At 40.6% G+C, this 17,837-nt stretch overlaps 1 protein-coding gene across 4 annotated transcripts in view; it reads right to left on the minus strand.

The window, feature by feature from the left end:
• Nucleotides 1-12,959, minus strand: part of CHCHD6 (coiled-coil-helix-coiled-coil-helix domain containing 6) — a 324,191-nt gene extending 311,232 nt beyond the window's left edge. For all 4 annotated transcript variants that reach the window (XM_053912641.1, XM_024580229.3, XM_024580231.2 and 1 more), the window contains exon 1: nucleotides 12,801-12,959. In XM_053912641.1, coding sequence (XP_053768616.1) covers nucleotides 12,801-12,887 — 87 coding nt within the window. In that variant the 5' untranslated portion in view covers nucleotides 12,888-12,959. The remainder of the gene's footprint in view (nucleotides 1-12,800) is intronic.
• Nucleotides 12,960-17,837: the final 4,878 nt, after the last annotated feature.

Genomic DNA, 17,837 nt, shown 5'->3' on the forward strand with positions numbered 1-17,837 from the left:
AGCACTTTTTAGTCTTAAAATGTTACTCATCTAGACACATTTGAGAAGAAACAATGTGCAGACAACTTCCTAACCACTGTCTTTGCATTAATTAGTGCATTCGCTCCCTCATAGGCAGGAGAGGTGTCCTCCTCATGCAAAGAGTGGAAAAGGTGTGGTGCAGAGAAGCAGGTTACCCAGGGTCCTGTGGTGAGTTAGCAGTGAGCTAGGTCTGCATGGCCATACCCACGGTCACTCAGAGGACCATTTTCTGAGGACCCACAGGTGCAAGGAGATAAACTGCAGCTTATTGCTCTCTCCCACCAGGGCCTAGGGCTCCTCCAGTCAGGCTGAGAACCTAGGGTAGTTTCCAGAAAAACAAGTTTGTCAGGTCTGTCAGTGGCTCCTGGTGCCTGGACACCCCAATCCCCATGGAGGTGCTACCCAATCCTGTGATCCTAAATAAGATTCCTCTCCTTGTCTAAGGTTGTTGCCTTGGAAATTTTGTTCACTAGTCCTTCAGTTTTCAATAAGGTCAAGTTAGATCCCCCAGCTGCTCATCACAGATTCGAGTCCCAGAATGTCACACCAAGAAAAGCCCTTGGAGACCTCCTACACCAAGTGTGGTAAATAAGTTAAGTAAAATGGAACTGGTAGGGCAGAAAGGGCAAGGACAATGTGGTGAGGACAGTGGTAAAAGCATATGTTCCCATAACTCTAAGAAAAGGTCACCACATGGGAATGTGGACCGGACTTCAAATTTTTTCCCAAGAAAGCTTAAAATTAAATTTATAAAAAACCTTCAATTTTTAAATGTTGGCAATTACTAATTCAATTAAAATCACAACGTTTTTGGACTCATGGTCTGGAGCAAGAAAATTCAGCCAGTGGCTTAAAATTCTGTACAACAGTATTTTGCTGACTTGTGCCCAGCTCTGGACTAGGTGCTAGGGACAGACAGAGGTAGCTCCTGCTCATGTGGAGGTAAAGGAGTAAGCAAAGAAGAGATCACCTCTGCCCAGAGCAATAAGCACTGGTGGTGAACAGAATCTGCAGGACCCAGGATAGTGACCACTGAGAAGTGGGGCAGTGACATTGCAAAAGAAGTCCTTCAGAAAGTAACACTTGTATTGGTCCTAAGGATGAAGAGGAATTTAGCCAAAGGGAAGTAATACAGCCTTAGAACTGAATCACAGACACAGAAGCAAGAAATAGCTTAGAGTATAGCAGGAGCAAGTGTTCTTCTTGCTGGGATGTATAGTAAGTGGCAGAAAGTAGCACTGGCTGCCACGTAGAGGGCCTTGTAAGTCAGGCCCAAGAGTCCACCTTTGCCCTAGAGGCAATGGGAAACTTGTAAGGACAGGGAGGAAGGAAGTAACACAATTACCTTTAATCAGAACAATCACTAATACAAGAAGCTGGTAACAGGGGCTGCCTCTGAGAGCAGCATTGACAAGGTGAAAGTGAGATGCTCTTTTCCCTATGTGCCACCTTCTGAATGTCATTACCATTTGCCTGAAACATGTCCAAAAGTAAAATTTACCTTTAAAAAAAATTATCCTGCTAGCTCCAGTAGGTATAGATTTGTAGGAGGCAAGCCTACTGGGAGAAAGAACAATTTATCAGATGACCAAGGGGAGGATGGAATGGACCTAAACTGACATAAAGAGAAGGATAAAACAAAGGATAAAGAGAGAAACAGAAGGGAGAACTCAAGATTTGTCATTAACTATAGAGGAAAAAAAAAGGAATGTAGGATCCAGCTTTCTGGATGAGAGTCTGGATGGAGCCATTCACAACCTAGCAAACAGAGTGGTTTCTAGGTGGCAGAGGAGGGGATGCAGATAAGTTCCACTGGAAGTAGTGAGTTACAAGTGCCCAGGCAACATGAAAGGGGACATAGCCAACAGCATTCAGAACATCTCTGAGTTGCATAGTTAGAATGCAGAACTCATCATCTCACGAATGAAGATGAAAGAATGACCAGGGACAGGGTGTAGAAGGGTAAGAGAGGTGAACTAGAGAGCATTCTGAAGCTTCTACCAGCCATAGAGGAATAGCATAGACAGCAGGTTTCATCCCGGAAACCAGAGCTGCTACAGGAGAGTACACAGCAACCTCTCTTTATGAGTAGCACTTAAAATCTACAGAATCAAAGATGCTTCCAATGTAGCATCTTTACCTCCCAAATGAGGGAACTGACCCAAGACGAACTTAGTAAGAGTTAAAGTTAACAGCTCTCCATATATTACTTTATAGATTAATCTTTTACATAGAAAGATCTTCATTACACTGCAATACAGTTAAGAAATATTACATAGGACTTTCAATTTATTTAATTTAAGGGTTATAAACTGAAATCGGAAGGTAAGATGGAGATCACCTCAACTCTTATTCCATTTAAATTTGATTACTGGTTGCTCTGTAGCACTATAAAGAGAAAATTTAAAGGATATTTAAATAAACCCTTGAAAGTTGCTAAGTCTGCCCATAAAGTATAGCATGGTTGTGTAGCCAGCATTTACTGTCTTCCTCATAGTCAGTGATTCTGGGAACCCTTGAACCAGATAAATGCAGAACACTAAAAGAAAGTCTACATACAGTCTACATATGAAAGCCTTCATACCATCTTGTCTTTAAGAAGACTCTCCACACCTGGGCAGTTGAAAAAGGAAAGGTGGAGGAACCAAAAGTTCTCTGCTCCCCTACAGAATCAGCTACACTTTGTTTTCATATACTTCACCATATGTCAGAAGATGTGATGTTTGGAACCACCAAAGAGATTAACACCTGGGAATGTACCTAGCCCCAGGACTGGTACATGTTGTGTAACTGCGCAATGTTAGCTAGAGTTGCTATTCGGATCCACAGACATCGTTCATTGGAAAGCTGTAGAGAACTGGCCATCCATTTCCTAGCTTTCCAAGCTGGCATTTCCTATTATGGCCTCATCAACTGCACTCAGGTAAAGCATTAAATCTGAGGAAGAATGGAGAGGATTTGTGATCCAACCCCTTCAAGGTACCTAGCTAACAGGTGCATGGATGTGCTGCACCGTACAGCCATCTTGAACATAGAGAGGTGGTCTTGTATGATCTTTTGTTTACCATACTGCCTCTAAACTGTCAATTAAGAAGATGTAATGTAAATATGATACGGAGCATCAACATTTATGCTGAGATATTCAAGAAGCTTCTTATTAGGCTATAGCAAGGTAGCAAAGGAAGTCTGCTGCATACAGATGAAATAAGTTTGCATTAAAACCTTGGAATTGTAAGCAGAAGAGTAGGATTCTCATGCACAGCTGCCACCAGGTCACCAGCTTAGATAAAAGAAGGGTCATCAATTCACTAATCCAAGCATGCAATCCAATATGCACTGACTAATGAGACAGCCATTGTATTAAATAAGACAGCTTTTGCCCTCCAAGAGCTTACAAAAGAAAAACAGGATCAAAGGACAGAGAGGAAGGAGTGACTGGGAATATTAAAAGATAAAATCATCAATCTGATAAAGGGAAACTTTGAAAAAATCTACAGCTAACATACTTACTGGTGGAAAACTGAATGTTTTCTCCCTAAGTAGTGGAGCAAAGCAAAGACACTCCCTTTCACCACTTCTATTCAATGTTGTATTGGAGGTTCCAGCCAATGCAATAAGGCAAGAAAAAATGGGGGTATCCAAATTAGAAAGAAAGAAGGAAAACTGTCTTTATTTGGAGATGGCATGATCATACCTACATAAAATGCTAAGGAATTAAAAAAAAAAACCCTACTAAAGTAAATGAGTTCAGCAAGGTTGCTGGATGCAAGATCAATATACAAAAATCAACTGTATTTCTACATACTAGCAATAAAGAATCCAAAAATGAAATTAAGAAGACAATTCCATTTATAATAGCATCAAAAGAAATAAAATACTTGGGAATAATTTAAGAAAACTACAGACTTATATACTGAAAGTACAAAATAATGTTCAGAAAAGTTTTTAAGGATTTGAATAAATGAAGAGAGATTTCATATTCAGTGACTGAAGGGCCCAACATTGTTAAAATGGCAAGTCTCCCAAAGTAATCTATAGATTCAACACCAACCTCCATCAAAATCCCAACAGGCAGTTTTTACAGAAGTTGACAAACTGATCCTAAAATGTATAAGGATGTGCAAAGGACTCAGAACAGCCAAAAGAAGCTTTAAAAAAAAGAACAAAATTTAAGGCCTTATACTTCCCAATTTTGAAACTTGCTACAATGCCACAATAATCATGGCAGTGTACAGCACATGCATCAGTGGAACTCTCAACAGAATTGAGAGTCCTGATGTTTATGGTCAACTGATGTTTACAAAAGTCCCTACGTAATTCAATGGGCAAAAGATAGCTTTTTCAACAAATGGAGTTTGAAAAAATTAGATATGCAAAAAAGGTAGATTTAGATGAGGGTTCAACTCTAGTACTAGGGCCAAATCTAACCAAACACCTGATTTTGTAAGTAAAGTTTTAATGAAACCTAACCACACCCATTCATTACATATAGCCTATGGCTCCTTTCACCCTTCAATGGCAGAGATGAATAGTAATGGCAAAGACCTTCTAGTGACTTTGTCTAGTGACAAAGCCAAAGTACTTATTATCTGGTCATTTAAAAAAAAATTTGCAAAACTCTAATTTAGGGCTATACCTCACAACGTGCACAAAAATTAATTCAAAATGGATTATAGACCTACATTTAAAAGCCAAAACTATAAAACTCTTAGATAAAAACAAAGGAGAAAGTTTCCATAACTTTAAATTAGGCAAAGATTTACAAGATATACCAAAAGCACAATCAATAAAAAAAACAAGTTGACAAATTAAACTATCAAGATTACAAATGTTTGTCCTTCAAAGACACCATTAAGAAAATGAAAAGACAAGCCACATATTGGGAGAAAATATTTCTAAATCATAATATGATAAAGGACTGATATACAGAATAAAGAAATCCTATATCTCAATAATAAAAAGACAAACAATCCAACTGAAGGTGGGCAAAAGACTTGAATACACACTTCACCAGAAAGAATACATAGATGGCAAAAAAGCACATGAAAAAGACACTCAACATGATTAGTTATTAGGGACATGCAAATTTAAACCACAATAAGATACCATTTCAGATCTACCAAAATAGCTATGATTAAAAAGACAAACACTAATAGGTTTGGTTGAGAATATGAAGAAATTGGAGCCCTCATATATTGCTGATGGGAATGATGTAAAGTGGTACAGCCACTTTAGAAAAGAGTTTGACAGTTTCTTAATAAGTTAAACGTAACAACTCACCAAATTCATAAACAGAATAACCCAGCAATTCTACTCTAAGGTATCTACCCAAGTGAAATGAAAACATATGTCCACCAAAAAACTTGTACATAAATGTCCAGAGAAGCAATATTCACAATAGTCAAGAACTAGAAACAATCGAATGTGCACTGACTGGTAACTGGATAAACCAAATGCAGTACAGCCATACAGTGAGATACTATTCAGCAATAAAAAGGAACTAATGATACATGCTACATCCACAAACCAACACCAAAAACATTGTGCTAAGTTAAAGAAGCCAGATGTAAAAGATGTATGAGTGCATTTACATGAAATGTCCAGAAAAGATAAATGTATGGAGCAGAAGGATTAATGGTGACCTTAAGTGTGAGTGGGGAGTGACTGCAAATATATAACTTTTTAGGTCTTGCAAATGTTCTAAAATCCAATTTTGATGGCAGTTGCTGAACTTTGTAAATTTGTTTAAAAAAGCATTAAAATGGGTGAATTTTATATGTAAAATACGATTCTATAGAGCTGGGTTTTTTTTAAAAAAAGAAACACCATTGCCTTGACCAACCTGACTCAGTTGGCTGAGAATCAGCCTGCAAAGTAAAGGTCACTGGTTCAATTCCCAGTCAGGGCCAGGTCCCCGGTTGGGGGTGTACAAGAGACAACCTGTAGATGTTTCTCTCTCTTTCTCCTTCCCTTCCCCTCTGTCAAAAAATAAATAAAATCTTAAAAAAAAAAAACCCCACCATCATCAGCCCTAGCTGGTGTGGCTCAGTGGATTGAGCACCAGCCTGCAAACCAAAGGGTCGCCAGTTCAGTACCCAGTCAGGGCACTTGCCTTGGTTGTGGGCCAGGTCCCCAGTAGGGGGTGCGGGAGAGGCAACCACACATTGATGTTTCTCTCCCTCTCTTTCTCCCACCTTTCCCCTCTGTCTAAAAATAAATAAAATCTTTTAAAAATAGTCACCATCATCAGATACAATCTTTGCAAAGCTCCACTCCTGACTAGAGATGCACTATTGCCTCCAGAGCAACATGTATACAGCCCTCTCCAGCATTCAGTGCCCATTATCTGTCTGGCCTCCTCACCTGGCCAACTTTCTCCGACACCCCAGGCCATGTGGTTGCCATGCACGTTTTAGAGTTGGAACATCTGAAATTCCAGTTCAAACATTCACTCACTGTGACCTTGGGTTACTTTACCTAATTGAACCTGTTTCTTCACCTCTGAGATGCAGATAATAAAATCTCACGAGGTCAGCATGGGGAATATCTGAGAGAGTGCTCTTAGAACACTTAGCAAAGAGTAAATATGTACACTTCCCCCGGCTGGCTCAGGCACATCTTCAAAGTCACCTCCTCAGAGCAGCATTAGCTTACTATCCCACCTCAAGCAGCTAGGCCTATTACTCCTTGCATCCTTAGTTTTCTTCACAGAACTTGCAGTTCTTTTATTCCTTTGCCTCTTTTTTGTCTATCCTCCCTACTGGGCTGAGGCCTCCATGAAGGCAGGGACCTTATGCTTTGTCCTTATTGTCTCTGTAAGCCCAGAACCTGTGCCTGGCAAGTAACACCTTCACAGTACACATTTTACTGAGGAGATGGATAAATGGTAGCTATGAATACAGTGCTCAGTATGCGGCTTCTCTGGGAACTGTTTCTTTTGTGTCTTACTATATCCTCCTTGATCTTCCTCTCACCAGTGGCCCAGACTCACCTCATAGGACCAATGAAATGATGGTAAAGGTGATGTAGCCAGGAGGGTGTAATGAGCCTGGGAACATATCTTAAAGTAGCAAGCTGGGGAAGTACTAGAGAAAATGGTGAAGAGAGTGGAGTCTGGATGTTTAGGAGCAACAATTTCAGCTGAATTACCAAAGATGGCTGCTTCCATGGAGCAGAGAATAGGCAAAGCAGATATTAACAGGATATTATTGCCATGTGTGTGCCTCCTTCTCTTATTGGAGGATGAGGTTAAACATCCTGGTTGAAATGAAGTCTTTATGTATTGGGTTGGCTAAAACATTCATTTGGTTTTTAAGTAAAAATAAAAGACACAGTTTTTATTTTCACCAATAACTTTATTGAACAACATACATTCTGTTCCACTACCTTCTGTCATCTTCCAGACAACTTCCTAATTTCATCTTCCCAAAACTTTTTATCTTTTTGAGCAAAGAACTGTTCCAGATGGGTTCTGCAGTCTTCCAGGGAATTGAAATATTTTCCATTAAGAGAATTTTGTAAAGACTGAAATAAATGGAAATCCAAAGGTGCAATGTTTGGTAAATATGACAGATGAATCAGAACTTCCCAGCCAAGATGTAACAGTTTTTGCCTGGTCATCAAAGAAACATGAGGTCTTACATTACCCTGATGGATGATTATGCATTTTCTGTTGACTAACTCTGGACACTTTTCGTTGAGTGCTACTTTCAGTTGGTCTAAACTGGGAGCAGTACTTGTTGGAATTGTTTGGTTTTCCAGAAGGAGCTTATAATAGAGGACTCCCTTCCAACCCCACCATATACACATCACCTTCTTTGGATGAAGACTGGCCTTTGGTGTGGTCGGTATGGTTCATTTCACTTGCCCCACTCTCTCCTCCATTCCACATTATTATAAAGTATCCACTTTTCATCACCTGTCATAATTTGTTTTAAATAAAGTCAAAAAGATTTTTTTCACTTAATTTATGTAGAACCCAAACATAACCAAGCTGGTACAAATGATTTTCAACACTTGATTTGGATATTTTGAGTAAATTGGCTATCTCATGCATGGTATAATGTCAATTGTTCTCAATTAATGCCTCGATTTGATTACTACCAACTTCAACTGGTCTATCTAACCATGGAGCATCATCCAATGAAAAATCTCCAGCACAAAACTTCACAAACCACTTCTGACGCATTAAATCAGTCACAGCACCTTCTCCATACACTGCACAAATCTTTTTTTGTGTTTCAGTTGCATTTTGATTTTTCTTGGAATAAAGCATAATATGCTGAAAATGTTGTGCATTTTCTTCCACCTTGGATATTAAAATGGTTACACAAATATTCACCAATTTTGGTAAGTTTTTTTTAAATGCACACTGATATGACAGCTGCCACAACACAATCTAACAAAATCATTTTGAATGAAGGTGAAGACAACTAAGTGCCACTAGACCCATTTTATGGAAAAAAAGCAAATGAACTTTTTGGCCACATGCTTCCTTTGAAAACTGGAGTTGATTGCAACATTTTGTATTAATTAAATTTCTTTTACCTTCTAAGGAAATAGGGCTTGAACTCAGTATGTAAATTTATGCAAATAAGTATACAAACTAGCAAGGCTCTAGCATTTAATTTTAAGGGAACTAGAGCACTTTCTAGGACCACACCTTGGGGATTAAACACAAGTGGTCTTTATAAATATTTTACTTTCTCTGAAGGAGCTGGAGCAGATACTCTTCTTTGGCACCTACCTTCTATTAAATTAACTTCTTGACGACCTTGCAAACCACCACTGAGCTCTGTGCCCAGCCATGATCAACCACACTGTGTTCTTTAACATTGGTGTCAAAGGTGAGCCATTGGGCTGCTGTCTCATTGGAATTGTTTGCAGACAAAGTTCCAAAGACAGCAGAAAACTTTCATGCTATGAGCACTGGAGAGAAAGGATTTGGTTTTTAAGATTCCTGCTTTCCAAGAATTATTGCAGGATTTATGTGCCAGGGTGGTAACTTCACATGCCATAATGGCACAGGTGGCAAGTTCATTTATGCAAAGAAATTTGATAAGATTTTCATCCCCATAGCATACGGGTCCTGATATCTTGTCCATGGCAAATGCTGAACCTAAAACAAATGGTTCCCAGTTTTTCATCTGCACTGCCAAGACTGAGTGGTTAAATGTCAAGCATGTGGTATTCAGCCAGGTGAAAGACACAGGGATGTTGTGGCAGCTATAAAGTGCTCTGGGTGCAGGAATGGCAAAACCAGCAAGAAGATCACCATTGCCAACTGTAGACAACTCTAATAAATTTGACTTGTGTTTTATCTTAACCACCAGATCATTCCCTCTGTAGCTAAGGACAGCACCCCTTCACCCCCATCTGCTTGGAATGTTCTACAATCTTAGTGCTCTGGCCACAGTTCATTAGATTCCATATTTTCCTTACTGCTTCCAAATCTAGCTGGATTACAGAGTTCAGTTTATGATTATAAAATAAAAACTAAATTTAAAAAATTAACTTCTTATTTTGTTCATCCAATGATTTTTTTCTACTGATTTTTACTTGCCTTCCTAAAGACACAGTGAGCTCCCCGACCCTCAAGTAATTTTGCAAACAAAAAACTCACTAAACCAAAATACTTCATTGCCATCACCTCCTTTTCTCTGATCTCCAAGGGAGGAAGGGACAAAGGGCAGAAAGGACTGTCATAGCATGGGGTCATGCACGCCAGTGTACTTCAGGCAAGTTGTTTATCCTGTCTAATGAGTTCGCCCAGCAGTTAAACAGTCACCAAAGATCCCTCTCACTCTAACAACCTCTGGTAGAACTAAGTGAGACACCAGCAGTCAGGACAGGTGGAACCTTTGTCACAGAATTTTCTTGCTGTCTTGTATGTAAGTGGTGGGGAGGAAGCTGGAGTAGTGAGAAAAGGCTACTTTTGCAACCAAAAGATCTGGATTAAAGTCCCAGAAGTTACCCAGGTAACACCTTAGGCAAATTCCTTAATTTTTCTATGCCTGATTATCCATCTTTAAAGAGAATTTATATTTTGCAGAATTGTTAAGAAAACTAGAAATAAAATGTACTTGTCTGATATAATACCCAAAACATATGATGTTCCTCTGGCAACTTAAAGGAAATCACTTCCCAAGGGACTCCCACTGACCTACTTTCTAACATTCCCAAAAGCAGGATACCAGGTAATAAGGTGTTAGAGCACACAAACAGAAGCGAGGGTATCTAACTTTCAATTCAGGCTCTTGCCTCTCAGTCTTCAAACACCAGCCATCTTCTCCTCATTTTGTCATTGCCACCCATCAGGTCAAGATTAGATAACACCCAACAGGCAGCAAATGCACTATGTACTATGGCACGCAGAGTCAGAGGCCCCCACTCTGTTAAAAAGCACTCTGTACTTTCTCTCAACACTTCAACACACATCTTCATCTTATTGTAGGCAGCACCAGCACTTAGGATTATCACACCCTTCCCTCTATTTTTTTTTTAAATGTGGTAACTGAGACTCAAAACATAAGTTGTTCAATCAGGGTCACAACAGCTAATGAGCATCTGTCCAGAAGTTGTACCTCCTGATGTCATGAGCCACTTGCCTAATTAATTAATTAACTATACCCAGTTCTGTGCATTCCATTTAAACTCAGTCTCTGTTTCAATGGATTCAGTCATTTAATCAGTCAGCATTCACAAAGCACCACTAACTGCCAGATACAGGTGTAGGAGGAAGTACAGCATTCAGTGAACAGGCCTGAGCTGGATACTTTAATCTCAATTCTACCACATGTCACCCAGGTGACCCTGGATAAGTTACTTCATCTCTCAGTGCCTTGGTTGTCTTTAGCCTATAAAATGAGCAAATAGAATTCTACATCTCTCACCAAGCTGTTGAAAATTAAATGAGAGGATACCTATAAAGGGTATCCCATGCCCCCACTAGGCATTCAAATATGAGCTGCTTTTATTATTCTAGGTTCTGAGGGTAGAGTCTCAAATCAGACAAGGGCCTCAGCCTCAAGGACATTACACTGTACTGGGAAACACAATAAACAAGTAAATTATTAATAAAGTTGCAAATGCTGATGAGCACTATGAAAAAAAATAGATGTGTGACAGTGTAGGTGGGAAGGTACTTTAAGTGGTTAGGGAAGGATACTCAGATATTATATTTTAACTATAACAAGAATGTTAAGAGCCAGATATAAGAAAACCTGGAGGCGGTGGGGGGGTCGAGGGGGGAGATGTCAGATAAGGCCTGGAAAGGAAGTGTTAATCAGAATCGTGATGCAGCCAGCAGACTTCATTGGAAAGCAAGCATTGAAACAGATTAAAGCCAAAGGGCTGAAAGAGAGACTAGTCCACCTCACCTTGGCAACAGACAATGTTGATCTGGGAGAAATAAAAGCATCTGATACGATGGTAAGGTGATTGGCAACACAGTATTGGGAAGCTACAGTTATACCATCCACAAGAGTCTGGCATTTGCATACATCCATGTAGAACTAAGTAAGGTAGTACAAGCGGAAGTTGAAGTATTAGGCAAACATTATCCAGCAATCATCATATAAGAACCCTTGGCATTGACAGATCCACCAGAAACCAGTTTCAGAAAAAAGATGGAAAGGACAAAATCTGAAAAAGACCTTCAGCAGTCAACTGAATTATGGTTGCTATATGACTGTACTAAAAATTATAATTGATTTGTAGGGAAATAAGGAAAAGCAAGGATTCATTTCAAAATCATCAAAATCTAGATTTAGCATCTTAAAAGTTCCTGTTTTCTCAGCAAGATAGAATAATGGATTAGTGTTTATATTGTTTCAAATGAAGAAATTAGAAATGAATGTTTTTATTATTCTAAATTGTTATGAAATTCAATCAGGAAAACATTTAGGCATTTGCTAATATACAATCATTATTACAACAGAATTAGAGAACATTATGTAATTTTAGGAACTTATTAGCTGAAAAAAAATTACTAAATTATGCAAAAAAATTTCTGTTAAAGCTGGGGAAGAGAAAACAGCAAATGCAGAGGTCCTGTGCTTGGAGGAAGCTGATATCTTGCTGGGACAAGGAGGTCCTGAGGTTAGTGAATAGATGCGGGGTGGGAAGTATGGGAACTAGCATGAGATGTGGTCAGAGATGTCAGCAGCACAGTTTTGTAAAACAAGGTAAGGAGGGGTCATTCCCTTTCATTTGCACTGTGCTAGGCATTCATTAAAACCGTTGCTTAGAATTTTAACCAAGGGGAAGTGTACAGAATTTGAATCATAAATTTTAAAGTGTCCCATCGGATGCAGTGTTGAGAAGCCAAGAACCCCTAGTTAAAAGGCTGTTGCAATTGTCCAGTATTGGAAGCATCTCGTGTATACGTAACACCACGCGCGCACTTGGTTTTCAGTGGAACAAATTCAGGTCTGTAACAATTACGTCAACCGGAGCTGGAATGTGGTCTCATCACCTCTCTCTCTCCACTCTTTCTCCATCGAGGCCACCGTAGTGGTGAAGCCTCAAGCTGCCACTTGCTGCACAAGGGTCCCCCAGCATTTCCCGACCCACATTTCCCTCATTTACTGAGCAGAGGGAGAGATGCTCTCCACCATGGAGTAGGCAGTATTCCACGAACTAGTCGCACCCACCCGTTCCCTGCACGCACCTCTCCCTAAGGCCGCCCCGGCCTCCGCACCCTCTGCACCCACTGCGCCCTCAACGCCCGCGGTGTCCCAGGTGCGTTCGCAAGTCGCACCCGCCGGTGGCCAGCTCACCCGGATGCCCTGCAGCACCCGGACCCGCTTCTTCTCGTCCATGCCGAAGGTCACCCTGCGATTCTCGCTGCTTTCTGTGCCCCCCATAGCAGAAGACCAGCAAGCACTCGGAAACGCGACCCAGCTCCAGAGTAACAGGCTGACACTGGGCTTCCGGGAGGCCGCTCCCAACACAAACCAACAGAACCACATTTTATTGGACGCCTCCAGAGGCTCAGCCAATAATGTGACGTAGGATCGCGGCGCATTGTGGGAATTGTAGTCCCACCAGCCCGGCCTGCCCAGTAAGCAGGGAGCGCTGGGAGGTGTTGTGTGGGAGTCACGGAAGACGGGTTGAAAGAGCTGGTCTCTAGGCACGGAGGTCCTCCAATGACATGGTAAGAAGCAGGGAAGCGATGGACAGTGCTTCCTTTGGAAAGGTCACCCTTGAAGCGGAGCTGAGGGTGATGTTCTGAAGCCAGGAGACTTTCGTGGGGGCTGAGCCAAGCGTGTGATGAACTTATGCACGGTTCTCCGCTTGATTCCTTCAGCAAACTGATATAGAACACCGAATAAGCATTGATCTGGCCGCGTGGAATATCACTAACAAAACGTGTCCTGCCTTCCTGTTGTTTAGATATAATGGAGTAAACAAATGAGGAGACAAACAGGCACGTAAATAAGTGTGCTAATCACTGTGATAAATGCCATGAAAGAAATTAATTAGAGGCCTCCTTTAATTTGAAAGGCCAGAGCAAACTCTCTAAGGAAAAAGCATTTGAATTAAGATCTAAGGTCTAGTAGGAGTTAGCCAAGAGAAGATAGGCAAAGAAGTTTGCTGGGGACCAACCAGTGCAAAGGCCCTGAGTCAAGAGCAACCTTGCCACATTCAAGAAAGAAAGAGGGTCTAGCTACATGAATGGAAAGTGTGGAAAATGAGAAGCAAGCAGAGGAGAGCCAGAGGTGAGGAGATTAGACCATTAGGGCTATATAGTCCAAGGTCAGAGTTTTATTCTTAGGAGGGCAGTAATGGTCGTAAACATTTAGGAGACATTATCCAAGGAGCACATACACCATGTATTGAGTACAGTGTGTTTTCTTCTCACACAGGATCATATGTGTAATGGATAAACACAAATGATTGCTATTCACATCCACAACAACCATGTATGAAGCCCCCTCTTGTTCCTCTGAATTGCTGAATGGCTTTGATTTGCCAAAGTGGGCCTGGAGTTGAGTTTGGAATCTGTAACTGAGGAACACTGGATTGCTACATGAAATAGCAAGAATAATTTGGAACTCCTTTTGGCAACCTGGAAAGGAAGGAGTGAGGAGGAGAGAGTAAAGGAGAAAGACCAGTGAATGCACCCTGAGATGAAAACGGCTTGAATGAATAAGCCAGGGAACATTCCAGGTCTGAGATAGCCAGAGGACTTTTATGAACAAGGACATTTGCTAGTTTTATTCAAATACTTGGATTTGCAAATCTCCCTCCATCTCTTTTGTCCTCCATTTCTTCCCTATAAGCAGAGCCTGAGTAGGGGATTCTAAGGCAAGCAGTGTATGGGAGTGCCTCAGGAGAAACGAAGTGAGGGAACAGGATAAGCTAAGTAAAGATGTGGTCAAAGCTGCTGCCTGGCTTCAGTTTGATCCCACAGGGTGCTCTGGAGCACAAGTTATGGCCAGAAACACTCTCACTGTGAGGCAAGGGGACAAGCATTATCTCCCTCACATCACTCACTGGTAGGCCACGACAATTCCCCATGAAGAGGGCACTTGTGAGTTGCCAACACCCATAGTAGCTAGGGGATGGCCTCACCACCAGTAAAAAATCTGGGTGGGGCACTTTTAGCATTCCCTATATGCTCACCATATTTTTCAAGGCTTCCTGAACACCCAAACATCTTGACTGTGAAGGGGGTGTTATAAAACTTGAAGAAAGAGATTTCACTTCTGACCCAGATGACGAAATCATTAACACACAACTAATTCAGCAAAACAAGAGTCAAACCCACAGATGACCATAAGACTGTGTATGGCCTCCTTCTCCCCATCATCATCTGCAAAATACTGGGAGAGAATTGGAATTTCACAAGACTTAGAGAGGGGCTTACACTGACAGCCACATAGCTAAGCCTCATGACAACCCAACGAGTTCTGTCCCCATTTCACAGACAACAAGTGAAGATAATGCGACATAAATGCAAAGTAGGATGAGAAATTTATTTTTAAAGTGTTTTTATTGATTATGCTATTACAGTTTTCCCAACTTCCCCCTTTATCGCCCCTCCGTCCTGCACCTCCCAACCCTCCAGTATTCCGCCCCGCTTAGTTCATGTTCATGGGTTGTACATATACGTTCTTTGAGTTCTCTGTTTCCTATATAATTTTTTATCTCTCCCCTTCTATTTTATGCCTACTAATTATGCTTCTTCTTCCCTGCACTTTCCCCCCCTATTCCTCCCTTCCCCCTCCCCACTGAAAACTTTCTATGTGATGTCCATTTCTCTGATTCTGTTCCTGTTCTAGTTGTTTGCTTAATTTTTGTTTTCATTGTTTTTGTTTTTGTTTTTAGGTTCATTTGTTGACAGTTGTGAGTTGGTTGTCATTTTACTGTTCATATTTTTTATCTTCTTTTTCTTAGATAAGTCCCTTTAACATTTCATATAATAATGGCTTGGTGATGATGAACTCCTTTAACTTGACCTTATCTGGGGAGCACTTTTATCTGCCCTTCCATTCTAAATGAAAGCTTTGCTGGATAGAGTAATCTTAGATATAGGTCCTTGCCTTTCGTGACTTCAAATACTTCTTTCCAGTTCCTTCTTGCCTATAAGGTTTCTTTTGAGAAATCAGCTGATAGTCTAATGGTAACTCCTTTGTAGGTAACTTTCTCCTTTTCTCTTGCTGCTTTTAAGATTCTCTCTATATCTTTAATCTTGGGTAAGTTAATGATGATGTGCCTTGATATGTTCCTCTTTGGGTCCAACTTTTTGGGACTCTCTGGGCTTCCTGGACTTCTAGAATTCTATTTCTTTTACCAGATTGGGAGAGTTTTCCTTCATTATTTGTTCAAATAAGTTTTCAATTTCTTGGTCTTCCTCTTCTCCTTCTGGCACCCCTATAATTCAGATGTTGGAATGTTTCAGATTGTCCCAGAGGTTTGTAAGACTCTTCACTTTTTTGAATTCTCGTTTCTTCATTCTGTTCCAGTTGGATGTTTATTTTTTCCTTTTGTTTCAAATCATTGCTTTGAGTCCTGGTTTCCTTCCTGTCACTGTTGGTTCCCTGAATATTTTGCTTTATTTCATTTTGGGTATCTTTCATTTGTTTTTTTCATTTTTCAGCCAAGCTCAATCAGATCTGTGAGCATTTTGATTAACAGGGTTTTAAATTCTCCATCAGCTAGGTTAGTTCTCTTTCTGAAGTTTTGCTCTGTTCTTTCATTTGGACCATATTTCTTTGTCTTAGTGCACCTGTTAAGTTGTAAGGGGCAGGGCAACCCTCTTTGCTGTGCTTTGGCGCTGCCTGTGGGGGAGGGGTCAGAGAGGGAACAATGCAGGCGCCTGCTCAGCTCTAGCTCTCTTTTCAATGAACTCTCGGTGTGAGACTGGGAGTTTCTCCCACTGCGGCAAACCATAGTCCACAGTCAACTCTGAGTCTCAGTTTCACCTTCACCCAGCCCTACCCACATGGTCCGCAGTTGCGGGTTCTTACTGGTCTGGTTGTTCTGGTTGACTTTTTCTTTAATTTCTTGGTTGTCGAAGTTCCACACAGTTTGATTTTCTGGCATTTCTGGTTGTTTATTGATTTTAGATTGGTTGTTGTCCTTCTTTTGGTTGTGCAAGGAAGCTAAGGGTTTCAGTCTATGCCTCCATCTTGGCTGGAGGTCAGATGAGAAATTTAAACAAAGGCAGTGGCAAAAGTAAAAATAAGAAGGGAGATTCTACTTTTTTTAATACCTTCTCTATGCCAGCCTCTATGACACCAGCAAACATGCCTTCCATACATTTAATCCATGACCAATTCATTTAGCTCTGGAAATTATCCTGAAAGAGTTATTACCTCATTCCAAAGCCCAGGAAATGGAGGCTTTGGAGAGATAAGGTGTGACAGTCCCACTAGTTGCAGGCCAATAACCATTTGCTACATGCTTAAAACAGAACCCCAATTTCCTTTGGTGAAACAATGTGCCTGGTTAGAAAATTTGCCTCTTAGTCTCCTATTGGCCAAACTTGGACAATTTGAGCATTATGACATACTGATAATGTGAGTTTATAATATTTATTTTTTTAATCCTACAGCCCATATGGAGAAGGAGAGAGAGGGAAAGAAAAGAAAAGGGGGAAAACTCTTTACAAAAGAATACCAGCAAATCAACGTGAGATTTAAAAATTGCCATTTTGCCCTGACTGGTGTGGCTCAGTCAATTGGGTGTTGTCTCACAAAGCGAAAGGTCACCAGTTCGACTCTTGGTCAGGGCATATGCCTGGGTTGCAGGTTCTGCGTACAAGAGGCAACCAATTGATATGTCTCACATCAATGTTTCTCTCCCTCTCTTTCCCTCTTCCTCCCCCTCTTTCTAAAAAAAAATAAATAAAATATTTTTTTAAATTGCCATTTTACAACCCTCACTGAATTAACTGAGGCAGGCAAAAATCATCAATGGATAGTAAAGCCATTGTGTCAAATGTAGTTGGGGAACACGATATTCACCCAACCTCCAAGCCTCACCACATATTTCTTACTAATAACAAAGGGAAAACTGTATTGCAATGAAGAGACCTGGAAGTCACTGCCTTAACCAAATGGCCAAATTTAACCTGACAAAGAGTAGGACAACCTGACATGATGTCCCTCCTGATACGATGCAATAAAGAACACACACATCTCCTGTGGAGTATTGTCAAAAATGTGAGACCTAAATCTAATCATGACAAAACAATCAGACAAATCCAATTTTGAAATATCTTGCCAAACAACTTTCCTGGGCTCTTCCAAAGATCAATGTCATGCAAAACAAAACAAAACAAACAGGTGGTTTAAAAAAAGGTAAAA

This window comes from Desmodus rotundus, chromosome 10 (assembly GCF_022682495.2).
Source record: "Desmodus rotundus isolate HL8 chromosome 10, HLdesRot8A.1, whole genome shotgun sequence".
In the NCBI taxonomy this organism is placed as follows: Eukaryota; Metazoa; Chordata; class Mammalia; order Chiroptera; family Phyllostomidae; genus Desmodus; species Desmodus rotundus.